At 41.3% G+C, this 20,701-nt stretch overlaps 1 protein-coding gene across 3 annotated transcripts in view; it reads right to left on the reverse strand.

Annotated features, from left to right (window-relative positions):
* The window catches only part of PHLPP1 (PH domain and leucine rich repeat protein phosphatase 1), a 244,125-nt gene that overhangs the window by 71,804 nt on the left and 151,620 nt on the right, over positions 1 to 20,701 (reverse strand). For 2 of the 3 annotated variants that reach the window (XM_036322519.1, XM_036322517.1), the window contains exons 5-10: positions 20,341 to 20,487; positions 19,495 to 19,725; positions 13,706 to 13,908; positions 11,920 to 11,980; positions 9,295 to 9,390; positions 5,080 to 5,235 (exon numbers count right to left, since the gene is read on the reverse strand). In XM_036322519.1, the coding sequence (XP_036178412.1) occupies positions 5,080 to 5,235; positions 9,295 to 9,390; positions 11,920 to 11,980; positions 13,706 to 13,908; positions 19,495 to 19,725; positions 20,341 to 20,487 (894 nt within the window). The remainder of the gene's footprint in view (positions 1 to 5,079; positions 5,236 to 9,294; positions 9,391 to 11,919; positions 11,981 to 13,705; positions 13,909 to 19,494; positions 19,726 to 20,340; positions 20,488 to 20,701) is intronic. The other variant, XM_036322518.1, reaches the window with a different exon arrangement.

The following is a 20,701-nucleotide window of genomic DNA, read 5'->3' on the forward strand; positions in this document are numbered from 1 at the left end:
GAGATGGAGAGAGAGAGAGAGAGAGAGAGAGGGAAACATGCATATTGACCGCACCTCTGCTATGCCCAAGCAATGCCCACCAGACAATCAGAGCGACTATATGCAAATTAGCCCAACCAAGATGGCGGTCAGCAGCCACGGAGCTGGAGCAAGCAGGAGGCTTGGTTGCCCCGGCTTTGGAGGAAGCCAAGCTTCACGCCTGCCCTGGCCGGCTGTGGCCTCCGCTCAAGGCAACAAAGTTTCAATTACAGAAGATAAATAAATCTCAGATACCTGCTTCCAGCTGGCTTCCACTGGGAGCTTGGGTGGCTGGGGGCCGTGGCCAGCCTGCAAACAGCCATTAGCCCCTCACCCAGGCTGGCCAGGCACCCCAGCAGGACCCCCCTCCCTGTAGGGGGTGTGGCCAGCCTGAAAAGGGCCCTCAGCCCCTCACCCAGGCTGGCCAGGCACCCCAGTGGGGAACCCCACACTGAAGGGGCTGTGGCCAGCCTGCAAACAGCCATCAGCCACTCACCCAGGCTGGCCAGGAACTCCAGCGGGACCCCCACCCTGAAGGGGGTGTGGCCAGTCTGAAAACGGCCCTCAGCCCCTCACCCAGGCTGGCCAGGCACCCCAGTGGGACCCCCACCCTGATCCAGGACACCATTCAGGGCAAACCAGCCAGCCCCCACCCATGCACCAGGCCTCTATCCTATATAATAAAAGGGTAATATACAAATTGACCCTAACAGCAGAACAACTGGGAATGACTGGTCACTATGTCACACACTGACCACCAGGGGGCAGACGCTCAATGCAGGAGCTGCCCCGGGTGGTCAGTGCACTCCCACAGGGGGAGCTCTGCTCAGCCACAAGCCAGGCTGACGGTTGCCAGTACAGCGGTGGTGGTGGGAGCCTCTCCCGCCTCCTAAGCAGCACTAAGGATGTCCGACTGCAGCTTAGACCTGCTCCCCGCTGGCAAGTGGACATCCCCCGAGGGCTCCTGGGCTGCCAGAGGGATGTCTGACTGCCAGCTTAGGCCCAATCCCCTGGGGAGCGGGCCTAAGCCCGCAGGTGGTCATCCCCCGAGGGGTCACAGACTGCAAGAGGTCACAGGCCGGGCTGAGGGACCCCCCTGGGTGCACAAATTTTTGTGCAGCAGGCCTCTAATGTGTACACACACACACACACACACACACACACTAGAGGCCCGGTGCACGAAATTCATGAAGGGGGGGGGTCCTCTCAGCCCAGCCTGTACCCTCTCCAATCCGGGACCCCTCGGGGGACATCTGTCTCACAATCCGGGACCACTGGCTCCTAACTGCTCACCTGCCTGCCTGCCTGATCACCCCTAACTGCCCCCACTGATGGCCTGGTCACCCCCAACTGCCCCCACTGCCAGCCTGGTCGCCCCTCACTGCCCCCCCTTGCTGGACTGATCTCCCCTAACTGCCCCTCCTGCCGGCCTGGTCCCCCCACACAGCCTGCTGTTCAGTCGTTTGGTTGTCTCTCACTAACACCCCTGCTGGGCTGGTCGCCCCACACAACTCACTGCTCAGTCATTTGGTCGTCCCTCACTAACCACCCTGCCGGGCTGGTCACCCCGTGCAGCTCACTGCTCAGTCATTTGGTTGTTCCTCACTAACCCCTCTGCCAGCCTGGTCGCCCCACGCAGCCTGCTGTTCAATCGTTTGGTCGCCCCTCACTGCCCCCCCCCACCGGCCTGGTTGCCCCAACTGCCCCCCCGCTGGCCTGGTTGCCCCACGTAGCCTGCTGCTTAGTCATTTGGTCGGCCCTCACTAACCTCCCTGCCGGCCTGGTCGACCCATGCAGCCTGTTCGGTCGTCTGTTCGGTTGTTTCGGTTGCAATGGTTGCTTAGGCTTTTATATATATACTAGAGGCCCGGTGCACAAAAATTTGTGCGCTCAGGGGGCAGGGGGGTCCCTCAGCCCGGCCTGTGCCCTCTCGCAGTCTGGGACCCCTCGGGAGATAACGACCTGCTGGCTTAGGCCTGCTCCCGGTTGGCAGAGGGCAGGCCCAATCCCTAGGTGCAGCCCCTGGTCGAGCTCAGAGCAGGGCTGATTGGGGAGTTGGGGCGCCGCCCCATCATGCACAGAGCAGGGCAGATCGGGAGGTTGCAATGCCACCCTCAGTCACGCTCAGGGCAGGGCCGATTGGGGGGTTGGGGCACCGCCCCGTCACACTCAAGGCAGGGTCGATGGGGAGGTTGCGGCACCACCCCCTGTCACGCACAGAGCAGGGCCCATCAGGGGGTTGGGGCTCCGTACCCTGTCACGCACAGAGCAGGGCTGATCAGGGGGTTGGGAAGCTGCCCCCTGTCACGCACAGAGCAGGGCCGATCAGGGGGTTGAGGAGCTCCCCCGTCACTCACAGAGTAGGGCCGATTGGGGGGTTGGGGCACCGCTCCCTGTCACACTCAAGGCAGGGTCGATGGGGAGGTTGCGGCACCACCCCCTGTCATGCACAGAGCAGGGCCAATCAGGGGGTTGTGGCCCCACCCCCTGTCACACACAGAGCTGCAGGGCGATCAGGGGGTTTGGGTGCTGCCCCCTGTCACGCTGATCCCGGTGCCGGGAGGCCTCGCGGCTCCGCTGATCCCGGTGCTGGGAGGCATATTACCCTTTCACTATATAGGATAGAGGCCTGGTGCACGGGTGGGGGCCGGCTGGTTTTCCCTGAAGGGTGTCCTGGATCAGGGTGGGGGTCCCCACTGGGGTGCCTGGCCAGCCTGGATGAGGGGATGATGGCTGTTTGCAGCTGGTCACACACCCTTCAGGGTGGGGGTCCCCACTGGGTTGCCTGGCCAGTCTGGGTGAGGGGCTGAGGGCTGTTTTCAGGCTGGCGGGTGACTGAAGCTCCCAACCGCTCCTTTTTTTCTTTTTTCTTTTTTATTCTGGGCCAGCTTTAGCTCTGAGGCTTGGCTCCAGCTCTTAGGCCTCCGCTGCTGAAAGCAGGTATCTGGTTTGTTTGGGTTCTATAATCGAAACACTGTTTCAACTCCAGCTCTGAGATCCCGGCTGGCTGAAAGCAGGTTTCTGGGGTTTTGTTTAGCTTCTATATTTGTAACAATGTTTCAAACTGCAAGCTCAGAGGCCAGCAGCGGCAGGCGGGGAACGTTGGAGTCCTCCGTCACTGAAGCAAACAAGCCTCATGTTTGCTTCAAGCTGCCTGGCTGTCGGCCGCCATCTTGGCTGGCAGTTAATTTGCATATCGCCCTGATTAGCCAATGAGAAGGGTAGCGGAGGTACGGCTAATTACCATGTTTCTCTTTTATTAGAAAGGATATAGATAGTTAGGTAGATAAAATCTCAGTTACTTAGGTTTTGAAAAGGGGATAAGTAGAAGAAGTATTAACCCTTTAAGAAGCCATAAACAGTTTGGTGAGAATCATTATAAAATGTTGTTTAAAAAAAGAGCTAATCAGTTTATCCCACCCTCTTCATACCCTATCTGCCTGTTAAGAGAAGCAACCTCTTTAACTTTTCTGAGTCCTGACTGATAAGATCAATTGCTACACTGGGATGGAGATGAGGTAATTATATTGGTTGGAAAATAAATGCACCACAATGTCTCCTTGAAAAAGTTCCTATTTCAGCCTTTTCTTGGGGGGGAGGGGGGTTGGGGGGGGGAGGTGGGCGGGGAAGTCATTTGCTTTATTCTCATAAAATAAAAGCAGGAGGATGCTTGCTTTCTCTAATTAAAGACCCCTTACTCCAGAACCTTCTGTACTAGAGAGGCACTTAGCACAGCCAGCCCTCTTCCCAAGACCAACAGAGGCCAGCTAGTTCCCCCACATTAGCACCTATTTCCAAAACACAGCTGGCTCTGGATAGGCCTGACTATCTAGATTATGGGAATGTCTGCCTAAATACCTTTAGCTTACACTGCAGCTCAGCTCTTCTGTTCCCCATGACAGCAATGGTCCTCTTCCAGTGGCCAATTCAGGTCCTGGATTTTCCATGTTGCATTACTAGGACTATTCCAGTTCACACAACCCTCCCTTTGCCAACTTACAGATTCCATTTGGGAACTATGAAATAGGCAACGTGGGAAAACCGAGACTCAGAGTGGCCTGCACAGGGTCACAAGTCAGTTCACACAATGGTTTTAAGACCTGGGGAATCAAAATCACCTGTAGAACAATGTAAATTAGTGTTGCTCCACTCAGTGCCTTGTTTAAACACATCAAACATGAAAACGGTCTCCTTGACTACACTAAGAGCCCTCAAGGTCGTGTTTTCAGACCCACCCTGGCACTCAAGGCTGCTTACTTACTGCTGCTATAGAATAAAAAATACATAGCATTGTCCTTTTCCAAACAAATCCTCATAAATAAATAAGGGACGATTAATATTTATTGGAGAGTTTCAGTGCTGTGTACCTACTCTATTAGCCATGAACTTAGCAGACTTAGCCAGATTCAGAAATGATATTCTCTCGCTCAAAGAAACCTAAAACTTGAATCCATTACCTACTTGCTTCTACAGATTGAGTGTATTTTCATTATTAAGCTGCACCCAAAGTTTGCCTAAGTTAAAGTTAAGAAAATACAAGGTGAGAACGTAATTTAGATTTCTGCACAGGGAAGACATCAAATCCTACAGTATTCATAACAACAAAAAGCTCATGTCTAGAGCTACCTGCATATTGTACTTGATATAAATGCAAAAGCAGGAACAATTCGCTAAATGATCTTGAAACACTGTTCTTTTTGTCAGAGGAATGATATACCACTGGTCAATTACCATATAAAAATCCCATTTTCTCACAATTCCATTATTTCTCTATAATTATTCCAGCAAAAATCATTATAACTTATTAAGTGCAGAGAATAAATGCTTTCAAAAGTGAGAAAGGGGAAGAAAAGGGAAAGGAGTATCAGAAATGTTCTCCATCCTGACAGAGGTGGTGGTGACAGGGCATTTAGAATATATGTAAAAATTCATTCAGCAGTATGCTTAGGAGTTGTACACTCCCCCACGCCCCGAAAATGGTCTCAGATCATGAGACAAGAATGCTAAGGAGGGGGCATTTTACAACTCAGATAAATAACCGAAACAATCACGCCGTGTTACCTGTCGGCCTTCATCAGCAGGTTGGGTGGCAGCTCCAGAAGCTGGTTGTGCTGCACATCTAAGACCTCCACTGAGGTTCTTTCTAGCCGTTCAGGTAGACTCGTCAGCTGGTTGTGTCCCGCCAGCAGCTTCCGGAGACTGCTGTTACAGAATAAGCTGTGCAACAAGGGACAGAGACAGAAGGAAACTTATTTAGAGCTAACGTGGGATAAATACGAAAAAGTGAACAGGAGTGGGAGAATACTTAAAACGATCTCTCCAAAAAACAAATTCACTCAGAGCAACTGCAAATTCACTTTAACAGAAGCTCAAACTTGGAGCTGTTAATATTTCTTTATTTTCCATACTTTCAAAAAAAGAGGGTGGCAAAAACTATGAAAAGGGATTTTAACAAAGAAGCTCTATTTAGTGAAAGAGAAAGACACATTTCATAGAAGATTCGGAAGAGAGCAGTCTAATCTTCCTAGGTTCATAAGGCAAGCTTTAAAAGGTGCAGGATTCTCAAGGTAGGGCTTGTGTCTTATACACACGGAACTCGGACTGTTTTACCCACAACAGATTCTAAATAAATGCAGTCAAACAATTTTACCTATAGGATCAACATTCAATAAATGATCCGTCTATCCAATTAATCTTTTACAAATGCCAACTGGGAAAATGTTACATTTTTCCTCAGTTGCATTTCACAATCATAATTATTTCTCCCTTTCCTCACTTCCCTAAGTGTGTATATTTTTGTTTTCTCTTTGTTTTAACCCTAGACCAAAGTAGACACTCCCTCCTAAAGAAAACAGAATGCCTTAATCCATTATTTTCTGCTGTGCCCTAAAGAGCTCTTTGGAAACTTGGTTTTGTGTTTCTTCTGTGGATTATCAAAACTGCAATAAATGATGAATACTTAATCTAAAAAGTACATTCTATGCCAGACATCAACAGTTGTAGAGAATAAAACAAACCATGGGTTCCAATACAGAAATCTGGGGCCTGTGGGAAAGTAAGGCTATGATATGCATCAGGATCACTTGAGAGAGAGAATTCATTTACACTGCTGTCAAAGAATGAGGCTTCCTAACCCACAGACCATTTCCCACCATTGTGACCTCACTCACTGACATCCGCTGTTAAAACCACTCTATGTTACAGCCATAACTTTATTTACTTTAAATATTAAAACCAGATTCTTCGCTCACAAAGATACCAGAAACTGTTCCAATGCTGTGACAACATAGGTCAACATTAATGACATCTAACATGCCTCACTTGGCAGGTTTAGATATCAATGTGACAAGACAGATTATCTAGGACAGTCAGTCACAGTTAACACAGGGTCTCTGTCATGGTCACTCAACCCAATAATTCAGGATCTGCTTCACCAATTTTACTGCCTTGCAGTGGAATTTAGAATTGGGTTGTTTATTATTTACACACACACACACACACACACACACACACTCACTTTATCCTTAAATAGATGGATAATTTGGTGACAAAATCTTTATCCTGATTTTTCCAAATAAAAAAGTAGATTTGATAACTAAAATGAGTATTAAATGCTAATTACTGGATTTAGTTCAATTCTTTTGGATACTAAACACTAAAATACCTCCTTTTCTTTTTAGTACATTTCCACTTCTAAATATTAATTTCTGTTTTGTCAAACCCTTCATACACTTAGATAAACAGGGCTTGAATAGTAAGTCAACTTCTAATGAATCACTATCTTGTCTAAAATGTTAGATCAATGATGGGCTAATCCAAAGTTTGCAACTAAACGTCACCATAAATGAGAAAACAATACATACTGTGTTTGTCTCATGGGTTAAAAACAGAAACACACAAAAACAAACACTGTTTAAATTCCCTGACAATAGAGCATTTGGGATTTGCTTTGAATAAACTTTTGTTTCATTCCTCCAAAAGGCCTGTACTAATGTAGAACAAATCAAAGGAAACTCTGAGGGATAATTTGATAAAATATCTGTTATCTTGAATTTATTTAATTGTTGTTTTATGTATATAATATCTTTGTTATAGCCGACAGTGAAACAAAGGCCTCAGACTCCAATATGCTATATCTGCTGGATTGGGGTGGTTGGAATGGGGAACAAAACAGAAAAAATAGAAAAGAAGATTAGAAAAGATTTTTTAACAAATTTTTCCCCCCTATTTAGTAGTAGCCTGCTTTCATCTTCGCTATTTGTCTTCTAAAAGCACCCCCTGCCCCGCACACACACTCACATACACAATGCTGTCCACAGGGCACATCACCAAACCTTCTGCTGATAATGGTGATGAGCTGCACTGAGTCACCTAAATGCTCAGTCAACATAAAACTCTAAGGCAGAAAGCATTTTCAAATGGATTGACTTTATGGGTATTATGTATGGATGAAAAAGTAAAATGAACTAAGTTTTCCGGGGATTGAAAATGTAAACCATGATTTTCTTTATGAGAACTATATTCTAACACAGTGTTATCCAACAGAAACATAAGGCAAGCCACATACATAATTTAAAATTAAAGATGAAAAGATTTAGGTAAGTTAATTCTTATAGTACTTTTTATTTGACTCAACATATCCAAAATATTATTTTAACATGTAATTAATATACAACATTATTGATATATGTGTATATTTTCTAATTCAGCACTTCTCAATTAGGAATAGTCACATTTCAATTGCTCACCTGACCCTTGGCTAATGGTAGTGACTACATATTAAACAGCTGAACTCTTAATGCCTTTACTAGGCTTACCAAGCATGTATAGGTCATCATCTTTGTTCTTTATAAGAGACTATAGGAATACCAATCACATACCTTTAAAGATCATGCACCTAAAGTAAACTTAAATCCAAAATAGGGACATATTTTTAGAGTATTTTCATTGATATTTTTTTACTATACATAGTTAGAAACAACTGACTTCCTTTGTTCAGTGATTGACTGAGAATGGTGCAAATAGCTAGATCTGAGCTGTAGCAGCCACTAGTCACAAATGGCTATTTAAATTTAAATTAATTAAAATGAAATAAAATTTAAAATTCAGTTCCTCAGTCACTGTAACCACATTTCAAGTGCTCAACAGTCACATATGGTTAGTGGATAGTACACTGGATAGCACAGAGTAGACCACTTCAATCATCACAGAAAGTCCACAGGCCAGCACGAGGACAGATTGCTCGTCCAGTTATTGATTGCATGGCTAGTCACTAACAGCCCAAAAATACTTTGTACCACAATTAGTTAACTTGAAGATGTCTATGTCTATTAGACATCATCACATGGCTGTTTTTGAAATCTTGGCATTAAAGTGAAAATTATGAGCCAAAACCGGTTTGGCTCAGTGGATAGAGCGTCGGCCTGCGGACTGAGGGGTCCCGGGTTCGGTTCCGGTCAAGGGCGTGTGCCTGGGCTGCGGGGGCATCCCCAGTGGGAGATGTGCAGGAGGCGGCTGATCGATGTTTCTCTCCCATCGATGTTTCTGGCTCTCTATCTCTCTCCCTTCCTCTCTGTAAAAAATCAATAAAATACATTTAAAAAAAAAAAAAAAGAAAATTATGAAATAAAAAAGAATCTAGTTTGCTCTTTTTAGGTTTAATAATCTAGCAATCTTTTCTCACCCTAAGTTATGTCCAAGAAAAAACAAACATTGTTTGTGAGTAAGGTAGACATGTCAAGTTAATGGACCGAAGGGGAGGATTCTGAAAGAGTGAAGATGAAAGAGTCACTAATCGTACTGTTTGCCGCGTCTCTGAAAATTGCAGCTTATTTAAAAATCTCTACCAGGAACCACCCACTGCATTACTTTGAAAAGTCTGACGGAGAGTCAAAGCCTCACTTCACTCTTCTCGAGGGAAGTTTATAACTTGAAGACACCACATGTGGTAAAGATACTAAATATTAGGTTTAAAAAATAAGGTTTAAAAAGCTCTTTTAGAAGAAGGTGCAGGAAGATATAGGGGAGATAAATGGTGATGGGAGGAGACTTAACTTGGGGTGGTGAACATACAATACAGTGGTATTGTGCACCTGAAATCTATAATTTTCTTAACCAGGTCACCCCAATAAACTTTATAAAAAGGAAAAAATAAACACACATACAAAAAAAAAAAACTCTTTTAGGGGTTCCTAGTAACAAGTTAAACACTGAATCAGAAATTTTTACAGCTGCTTATCTAATTTGAGATTCTCTAACTCAATCTGTCATACTTACCGTGCAGGAAGTTCACATATTTGATTATGGCCAATATCTAAAACTTCTAGCTTTCGGCTTTCACATACCCACTCAGGCACATTTTCCAAGCAGTTCCTAAATATAAGAATATACAATAGTTTTCTTTGATCGGAATGTGGCCTAAAATATAGTTTGAAACTCAAAATAATTACATAGACTAAATAAAACTTCAAATGAAATACCAAAATACAGCGAGTATAAATCCAAAGGATATGAATACTCATCTTAATCTAGACGCAAAATTGTGATAAGGAATAAGAAGAAAAAAAAATAGGAAAGGACATAGTTACATCATTTTTAAAGTCTTTTTTTTTTTTACTTTGGCTCCCAGAATCGCTTTTCTAAAAATTCTATAAACCCACTCAAGTTTAGGAAGAGGAGGTCTTAGATTGGAAACGAACAAGCATACACTTCTAGTTAAGTTGAACAGTCAAATGGCATAAAAGTTTTATTTTCCAATTTACATTTCACCCTTAACACTGAAATAGTTCTCAACCCCATTAGGCATCATGAAAGCACAACCACAGAGAAATGGAAAGATGGCAGCAGTGCAAGTGCCCTGGCCCTTAACGCTCAGGATTATCTGAAAACATTTACTTAGGCATCAGGTGGTAATTATAACTACCAGAAACAAGTGAACTAAACTAATCATGACTTTAATTATTAAATGAATTGACCTGTTCCTACACAAATTTATTATATTTGAATGTCTCCCTAATTATAGGTGGTTAAACTTTTCACTTAAAAAAAAAAAATGCAAAATGACCAGGCACAAGGAATCTAAAATGGTATGGATGTTAAGACTATTATTATTTAAAAACAGACCCACAATTCCAGAAAAATAAAATGCCTGGGACAAGGATTATATTAGAGCAAAAGTGAAAATAGTTGTGATATTGGGGTGATGGCATTATGTGAGGCTTAAAAATCATGTTTTTTATTTTTGCTATTATATCAACTTTTCAATTAATATACAAAAACATGCATTATTTTCTGCTTAGTATCTATATGGGCACATCAGGTTCTGGCTTTGGAGCCCTAAAGACTGATATATTAATGATTTTATTTTGTAGTAATTAACCACATCTGAGTAAGACAGGAGAGTGGAAGTGCCTCTCAGTATAAGCAACCTCATCATAGCAATAAAACTCCTGCAAGTGTGGAACTATGAACTTGAGGAGCTCTAAGGACCTAATAAACACCATTTTGTATGATGGCTCACTTCCTTCCGATAACATAAATACTCACACAAAGGGAGGAGACTGAAATACTCAGGGCTATCTGAGGGGAATCAGAGGTTTTCTAACACAAAGTCCCATGGTTTGGAAGGTGACTGAGGGAGAGCACACTACAGTGAAGATTCTGGACATGAGAGTTACAAAGAAGGGGAATAGCATTTAAGTGGGAGACTTAAGGAATAAGCATGATGTAAGAGTTTCCAATTCTGTCTCACTTAGGGGCTTCAATGGGAACCAGTTGCTAATTACCTACTATAAATAAAGGGAAAGTAGATTCACTCCATGGTCAATGCTCTTAAATAAAACTTTTCAAAATAAATCTTTTCTTGCAAACTCCACTACAGTGCTGTTCTTATTTAAAAGATGACGATAACAACCAAAGCTAATAGGAAAAAAAAGAATAATAACCAGGTAATACTGAATTTCAAGTACTTTAAAACTATTGACATGAATTTAGTAGGAAATGCATAAAGAACTACTACTCATAAAGGATTTTCTAAGTTTCTAAGAAAATTGTAATAGTAATAATTCTCACAATAGCTAAATTCAAACACATTCTTATGTAACTATGATTGAGTATATCATTAACATATCCGATTTACACACTGAAATGAGTTAACAGTGACACTTTGAGAGGACCATATCCTCCCAAATACTGTGGCTGTTCAGAAAGTATGGGGTATTTTGTTTGGAATTATGTTAAAAGTTAGTTTTCAATTTTAGTGTGTTAAGATTATTAAAGTTTAATTTGTGTAAATACATACTTTATGTTTTCAGGAAAAAGTCTTGTATAATATTTTTGGGGACTGGAGTAGTGCATCAGTATGAAAGGTGAGATGGTGAGCTTATTCACAAATAAACTGAGAAAAAGGAGTAGGCGGCATGGAAATACTACTTTGGAAGCTTTGTGGCTACTTTCTAAGGGTTCTTAGCAAGGAGATATATGTACAAAATAACAAAGAGGAAGGGGAAGAAAATCAAAGAAATATAATACAATATTTTTTTAATAAAATCAACATCATTTTGGAGAAAGACATGAAGATAAGGTTAATATAATTAAAGAACTGCTGGACCTTCTAACCACATGACCCGAACTCACTAATCTTCCAAACCCAAGCCTTGGTGTGCAAATTGCCATCCCCACGAACATAATACCTTGATTCTTCTGGCTTGAACTACATACACAAATGTAGTATTTTAATGGACAGATATTTATATACATTTTCAGAGGGTAAGTAAAAACTTTTGAATTTAATTTGTATTATTTACCTTGAAAACGTAAAAAGTTTGTATGCATATGCTCAGACAGAATTCTCTAAGTGATTTTCAATCCAATTCTAGAGCATTCTAAGCCTTGTCTTCTTACCTTGAAACGTCCATGTAGAACAGATAATTAGGAACTGGGTAAACATCAAGCTGAACAAGTTCTAGGAGGGGGAAAGAAACACAAAAGCGTTACCATTCAAGTGACACAGAGCCTCTTTGTGTGCAGAATATCATTACTGTGCTTTTTTTCTCCATTGTTTGTTTAGGCTAGGAAGTACAATATGTCCATCTGTTCTACTTTGAAACTCCAGGAAAGGACAGAGAACTTCTAATTTAATCACAAGATCTTACTCAAGGTTTAAAATGAATCACTTGTTCTACTTTCCTACCTCAATCCCATCCACTTACTGTGGTTCTCCTATTGTTAGGCATGCTAAATTTTATCTGGAAGATTAACTGTATGAATACTGTGTTGTTGTTTTTAACATTCAGTGTTCCTTCCATAAAACCAAATGAATCTTGGCTTTTGCCTTTTTCCCTTTACTGAAACAGCACTCCTGAGGATCACAAATAACGTCCTGAGAACCACAAATGACATGCTCAGATTGAGAACCCTTCCTCAAAATTGTATGAAACGTGTCACCACTGTCCACGTAAGGCTTTGTTTTGGGGACACAGTAGTTTCTAATCACAGGGTCAGTTCTCACCTGATTTTCTATTCTGGCACCAGCTACGTGGAAGGGTTTGTAAGTCTACTTTTACCACCTTCTCTTTTCCAGTTACCTTACTTCCACGGTTTCAGGTACCACCTCTAAGTCTCAAATCAACATTTGTAGTCCTGACTGACAATTCCTAGCAGCTCAGTGAAGACCACTACAAAAACCTGAGCAGGAGTGGGTGGTTCCACTCTTCTCCCACAAATGCACTCTGCACACTGCTTTCATGTTAACGGTCCTATAGTGTCACTTCAATCACATGCCTCTTCAAAGCTTCACCAGGACTCCAAGCCATGCATCCCATAATTATTTCTTACCACTCCAAAGAGTTCAGACCCCCCTGTCTTCTCCCATCTGCCAAGCACACCACATTCAGATTCTTTCTTCTTCGACACCTACTTTGTGCCTATGACTATCCAAATCCTGTAACCCTTCAGTGGCCTGGAGCTGTTTAAGATTTGGCTTATTTCTCCAATGCGATGACAGCAAACTCATTTTTAAAAATTCCTTATCCTTTAGAACTCATATACTACACTATGCATAAAACAAGTGCTTTATTAAACATTCTGCTTAACTTGTAATAGTAAGTACTTGTTTTCATTCATGCTGGTAGGAACTAAAGTCTTCACATTAGCAAATATATGCCCCAATGACCATTTCTTGATCAGAATGGCCATGATTTCCAAATTCTAAAAAAGAGAGCTTGTTAAATAAGTAAGACTCTTGCTTTGTGGTGTGCTTGTGGGTATATAATTTAGGTTTTCTCTTAAGGTGACTTCGTCAGTGGAGCATGAAATCTGAGACCCTGAATAGAATCCACAATGGATTCCTTTGCTTTCACTCTCCAGGATTAAATCAAGGTTCCAGATTTACTGTCATTAACAAGGTAGCTCAAGAAATAGTCACCCTCTCCCCACTTCCTTTCAAGCAGAGGTGCCCAATCAAAAGTGGGAGCAACTTATCTAAATATCACAATATGACAAAAACAAATTAGGAATAAAATTTTGATTCCTTTAAGTACCAAACCAGAGTTTTTCTTTTGTGATTTTTTATCTTAGCAAAATTTGACACTTATTTTACTAAAGAAATATCAAAGCAAGGCTGAGATGATGGCACTGAGAAAATTCTTGGAACCAGTTGAGAAACTTTGATGTGGTCTATGTTACATACCATTAGAAGAGGCATAGAGTGCTTTGAGGAAATAGCCACAGATGTTTAACGTCACCAGTTGATTCCTTTCACAGTGTAAAACTTCAATGTTGTTGAAAATCATGGCATCTAGATCACCAAGCTTATTGTCACGCAGATCAAGCTGAGTGACATGCTGGAGAAAGTCCACTTCATCTGCTATTAAATTCTTAATTATGTTCAGTCTTGAGAGGAAAAGGACACAAATAGAGACTATAATTAACAGCAACACTACAAATAAATAGCTACACCCTAATACGGTGAGATAAGAAAAAGGGACTCCAGTCGCATTATATTCTAGTCCTTCAGGATTTCTTTAATCTCACCATCTAGCCTTCCTTAACAGGCCAGATTCTCTGGTTATCTTTAGCTGCAACTCCATGAGGTCTTAATCTTGGCAATATATTCTGAAACACAATTTAGACCCTTAAGGCTGTGCCGGGAGCCGGTCTATCCTTGCTGTTTCAAGGGACCTGGCATACATGGCATACTGTTCTTAATATGTTTGCTCACCTTCTTGGCACTATGTGTTTTAACCAAGGTCACCTCTCTGAGAAAGGTTGTTTCCCCAGGTAGGGATTTTCCCCTGAAGTTAGGGAGGGAATAAAACCCCTTAACTAAGTGCCAGGCGGGTAATTAATCACTTTAACTACGAACAATCATGCTTAAGCTACATAATCTTTACTCCCTGGAATGGAGATAAGAAACGCCCTAACCTTTGGAATAGAGATTGATAGGATTGGAATCAACTGGTATAAATACAGATGTAACAAGACAGAACTTAGAAGACAGAACCTACACAGAACCTAGAGACAAAAGAACTTCGCTGGAGAGAACATGGCAAAAGATCCTGGACAGAGCCTAGAGACAGAACCTAGCGAGAGAACATGGCAAAAGATACTGGACTAAACCTGATACAGAAATTGGCAAGAGAACCTGACTAGAACCTGGTGACTGAACCTGGCTGGAGAACCTGGACAGAACCTGGCTGGAGAACCTACAGAACCTGGCAATAGAACCAGGCAAGAGAACCCAACCATGCTGATCAACTGAACGCTGCCTCTGTGTCATTCCTTCTTCGCCGACTCCGTCCACACCTTTGGGGACCCCTGGACCTGCTGGGGTGGGACCCCAGCAAGGCTGGAGGAAATGCATGATTTTACCTTAATTCATTTCAAGAGGAAAGAAATTCATTTATTTCCAAAGAATTTGGTTGAAAGAATACAAAAAACAAAACCCAGAACAGCCCAATAAGCACATTACAGCTGCACTGACTATAGCGAGCAGGTAGATGAGCAGTCATATATGAAAGAATTAAAGGGTGGACTTGGAAAGAAAAATAATAAATGAGAGCCACATATGCACCAGAGACTGGAATGCAAATATCTGGATTTTCGACAGGCTCAGAACCAAGAACTGATTACCAAAACTGTATCTTTAAAATATTGCTTGAAAGAGCAGACAGCAGAAAATACTAAAATTGGCATCTAGGATTCATTGAGAAATTATAAAATGAAGGACAACGGTGGAGAGCAACAAGTCTAGAATGGAGCAGGGCACAGGGAAAAGCTGGCAGAATCTCAGCCATGAGAACCAGATAGCTAATGGGCTGAAGTGGCTGGGGATGAGCTGCCAAGAAGGTAAGTACACAGGAATGGGGACTAGAAACTGATATAGCAAAGACACATTTAGCTTCAAAGGGGAGAAAAACAGATGAAAATCCCAATTCCCAGCTTGCTAGGCTATGCCCAACTTCTTTACAAACAAGAACCCTCTACTGCTCTTTGTAATGAGAACAAAATACTGAGACTGTGCACTTGGGTTAGAAGAGCATTAATATTAAGGCTGGAGCTTAGAAAAAAGCCCAGCGCTCTCTGATAGAATTTCTGACCTTTCAAAATGAAAATAAAATGATGGACTAAATTATTAATAGCAATAGCATAAAGCCACTGACACACAGGATTAGTGACAGCACAGAGTGAGGATTCGTCAACCCGCAAGTACAGCATATGGCCTCTTCAAATGTCCCCAAGAGGATGTTTTTGGCTCCTTCTCTTTTTCATTCCAGGTTGTAAGATTAAAAAACTGGCCTCATCCCAGCTTTTGACTATTTCCAAATGCTGGCTAGATTCCAGAATATGCATGCAGAATAAAAAGAAAAAAACAAATCTCATTTTGGATATAAAAGACTGCAAGAACTGAAATCTATATCCCATGATCTCCCTATTCTACACTTTATATTATCTTTGTAATGTGGCATTATCATGTTCACTTGAAATAGCTACCCCCACAATTTCACTGTAGTAATACTAAAATAATTAAATGGTTGGTTTAATGAAGAGACAAAAAAGGAAGTTAACATTCCCACTGTTTGGTTTAAACTGCCAAGTCTTACCAGGATTCAAATATCAAAAGTTTTCAGGCTCACACAATAATACAACTATTTACAATAAACTCTAAAGAGTCAAAATATGGTTAAAATTTCCTTCCAACAATCCCCTCAATTAACACAGTCATTTTATCTATTTCATATATTCTCATTGAACATTATTTTGCAAACAGTGAAAGACTATGGTGATAATGACGACGATGACTTAAGGCTTTATGCTCATCAGAAATAAATAAAACAAGGTGTCTTTCAACAGCTTCTGAAATTTAGTAAGGAAAAATCATATATGCTTTCATATATAAAGTCTAAGGACTACAAGTAAGTAATAAGTGCCATAAATGATGTATAAAATTCAGAGAATGGTCAAAAAAGATGCATGGAAGAGGAAACATCGCATCTGAATCCCAAAGGTAGGCAGAATTGAAAAAATGTAAATGGGAGAAGAAAACGGTCCCAAGGAAGCAGCAGGATGGCTTCTGAACTGAAGAGAAGGGCATGGGGTGAACATCATACATGAATAGCGCAGAGTATGTGAGGCAAGTGAGAATATGGCTATGAAAGTGGACTAGTCAATTAATACTTATCAATTAACACTGATCTGCTAAGAGCTAACTCTGGTGGATCAAGAACCAATAAGAGCAGTGTTTCCCAGTTACTATGGTGAAAGACCTATTTTCTAAACTTCTGATGTCATAGAGTCTATGACATAGACTGATATGTAGTCACTGTGTACACGACCAGCATGCAATTCACACCACAAGCAGCTCACCATGCGAGTTCACCAACACGGAAACTAGTCTGTTCCCTGTACAATGAAATGAATATACTTTTATGAGCTTACTTGGATATTGTGGCTATGCTGAATCACTGTATGTTTCTAAAATGTTGTCTCAATTTCTATACATATCTTGCTATGGAAAAGTAGCAAACAGTTGGGTTGCCAGCACAGGTCAGAGGATCACACTTTGAGCAGCTCTGAGCTAGAACTTCCTCCTCAAGGGATTCACAGACTAGTAGGTAGAAACTAGATGTAAGAGCTTGAATACTTTAAACTGGAGAATTGAAGGCTCTGAGCAAGACTGTGCTTGCTCAGCTAGGAAACAACAATAGCAATGAGAAGGAAAGGGAAAGGACTAGGGAGAAACTAGAATGAAAGAACTGATAGAACCTGGTGGTAAACTAAAAACAGAGTCAAAGCTCGGTCTGAATAACCCATGAAGCGGTATTGCTATGAACAACAGGAATCCAGGGGAAAGAAGTGGTTGAATAAAGAAAAGAAACTGAACTCTGTTTCACATGTATTTGGTTAAGTGTATCAGTAGGGGAAACCAAGGTGAAATTATCCAGTTGGCAGCTAAAGTGGAATTAGTTCCAAAAAGAAAAATAAGAGTTAGAGAAAGACAGGAATAATTAACAAGGAGATGAAAGGTGAATGACAAAGCCATGAGACTACAGGCAGAGAAGTAAGTTATCAAGGAGAGAGGCGTGGGTAACATCCACATTTTGAACATAGAAGAAAAGATGGAGGAATTATTAATGATGCCATAGAAGAAATACCAAACTCAAAGAACAGCAATACAAGAAAAAGAATAAGATTAAAAGAAACGTGATCACTTTTAATCTAATGTAACACTTCCATCTGAAGGAATAAAAAATGAATCAATAAAATTAGCCCTTTGCTCACAGAAACTAAGTGAAACTCCTCCTAAATCATTCCACTAGCTTCAATTTAAAATATTAAGGCAGACTTATAAGCAAATTAGACCAGATTTTCCCCTCCTCAGATCAGTGGCCTAGCGGGAAGAAGTTATCTACTAACGTTCATTCAACCTTGACAGAATGACCAAAGTCTTTTCTAAATATGAAGGTTTTTAAATCCAAGTGACTCAGAGGCAAGTAATGTTAACAATTTAGAAAGAAAGTTAAGACAAAGTGTTCAGTTCCCTCACCTGTCACATTCTCAAAGTCAATAAATTAGCCCATTTGCATTTCCTGAATTAAGAAATCTAGGTCTGCAAAACTGCTATCACTTTCCCAGGTGTGACAGGTTTGATTACTCCTTTAGTCAGAGGACAGGTTAAGCCAAGCAATAAGTTGTGGGACAGGAATGAATGGGTTTCCTAGGCCAGACCACATGAATGCAGAAGAAAGAAGAATAAAAGATGATGTTACTTTATACTGACGCAACTCGACAGGTCTGAGTGAGGGCCTGGATCATCAATAGAAAGGAAAGTAGGTAGCAAGGCCAGGAAAGAACCACCTTTGACAAATGGAGAGGTGTAAAGATGTCAAGAATGACAGCTGAGCAGGTTCTGTGAGTAGAAAAGCATCCTCAGTGAGGTGATAATAATAATACAATCACATTTGCTGGGAGAGTGAGGTTTCGGTTTATACCTCAATTCCTTCCAGAACTCTATGAATTGGGTACTATTAACTGTAATTTAGAAATGCTAACAGTTGCACAGAGACACCAAATATTTCACCCAAGAGTGAACATGGGGAATATATGGTCATCAACCTTTAGGTAGTGGGAGAGTTAGTTTGGTTGAAAAGTGTCAAACTGGTCAAGTTAGTATGCAAGTCTAAGCCCCATATGTTGTTTCTGCAGTAATTCAATCCCATGACAGGCTCTTGTTTTTCCTTAAAATAGAGAGACTTAGAATAGCTTCCTCCTTGTGGACTGGTTCTTTCTACATGAGAAGCGAAACTGAACCTTATGCACTGAGGGATGACTACTGAGCATTTCTGATGTAGCAAAGATTGTACTAGTGGTTTCCAGTTGAGTTTAGTGTGATTGGGATTCAAACTGCAGGTTCCCTGCTCTTGCAAGGGGTGAGAGTGGAGGTTCTAGCCGAACAAGAAATTGTGAGTTCTACATTTTTGTAAAGACCAGTAAACTAGGCAGAACCACCTGGCTGGAAAGATGGAAGAAAACCAAATTAAGAAAGGAGATATGCTCAATGATGTTAACTGTTTCAAGCCACAGAGAAGAAGAACTAAGAGAGTAAAATATCCATTTTGCTATTAGTGATATGGTTTTATTTCCCCATAAATAACTCTCCCTGGTTCAATGGCCCCTATCTATTCATGCCCTTATCTATTCATGCAAATTAAAACTGGGTTCAAACCTACAAAACAAAGCAAGACCTTCAAAACATCTGATCATTCCATTAATGAGAACATTTTAAAAGCAAGTATCAGGTATGAACAAGTCCTACCATTAATCACTATTCTTCCTTCTGGACAGAAATAGAAAAATGGGCTCTAATTATAACTATCCAGCCTGCAGCCCTTGGCAGGAAAATGTTACCAAAGGGGTTATCACCTACCCCCCAAATATAAATCGGCCACTCAAATGGGATCTTTTCTTAAAAATAGTTACCTTAGGTCCACATGTTTAATGTGCGGCATTTTTCGTAAGGCCTGCAGCCTAAGGGTCTCCATACAGTTTCCAGACATACAGAGTTTATCCACAGCAGTCAGTTTCTCCAATACCTCAGGAATGTCAGTGAATTCGTTGAAAGAAAGACCGAGATAACTAAGCTGATGCATGTTCTCCAACTCAGCAGGAAGGCTCTGCAGAAAGTTTCCATCCAACAAAAATGTCTGTAAGCTATTAAAGAAAACATAAGAATTATAAAGAGAATATGTAAATTTTACATCTTTATTATCAACATACAAGTCCCATATGTCTAGATCATATTACTAGGAAAAGAAAATGCACTTTCTTTGCAAAATATATGAAGGGAGGGCCTGAGGCAATAATACATCAGAGAGAAAAGATCAGATAAACATCTTAAACATTTATTGAAAACAAAAATTATGGTTAATTTCCCTATCCTGGATAGGCATAAATGGGAACAACGTGACTAATTGCAGTGTGAGGGCCATAGATGAAATCAGCCCAAATACCACCTTTCATTGTTACTTTAAAAAATTAACTTCTAAGTCTTAGAATTCAGCAGAACCTAGAAAAGGAGCAAGTAACCCCTCCTCCCATGTTTAGACACACTCATCTATAGGGATCTTCCTTTCTAAACAGAGATATTTTAATTTTTTACAAGATACTAACAAGTATAAAAGCTAACAAATGAACTCCACATAAGAACCTAATTGGAGTCAAGACTTATATGACCAACAGAAGTTAACTAATACCATGTGCTATGGTCCTAACGTAGCCCCCTAAGGGGTTCGGAAGGACACTCCACAGGGGGTCTCAAGTACGTACTTGTGCATGACTCCCACGGCTGCTGGGACTGCTCGAAGGGCATTGCAGGACACATTCAGCTCCGTCAGGGTTGGAATATTGCAGACTGCTAATGGGAAGTCCCCTAAGTGATTATTGGAAAGGTTGAGACTCTTCAACTTGGTGAACCTATAAAACAAAATAGAAGGAAATAAAAGACAAATGTCATAGATGCACAACTTCACATAATTTTAGCACAGCGTTAGAGATAATCCAGCCCAACTCTAATTCAACTGAGGAGGAAACAGAGTCCGCAGAGGTTAAGCAAGCAGCAGAGCTGGAATGCACAGCTTCAGACTCAAAAACCAGTGTTTTATCTGAAATATAAACATCATATTAAAAA

The sequence above is a fragment of the Myotis myotis genome, unplaced genomic scaffold (assembly GCF_014108235.1).
Source record: "Myotis myotis isolate mMyoMyo1 unplaced genomic scaffold, mMyoMyo1.p scaffold_m19_p_9, whole genome shotgun sequence".
NCBI lineage: Eukaryota > Metazoa > Chordata > Mammalia > Chiroptera > Vespertilionidae > Myotis > Myotis myotis.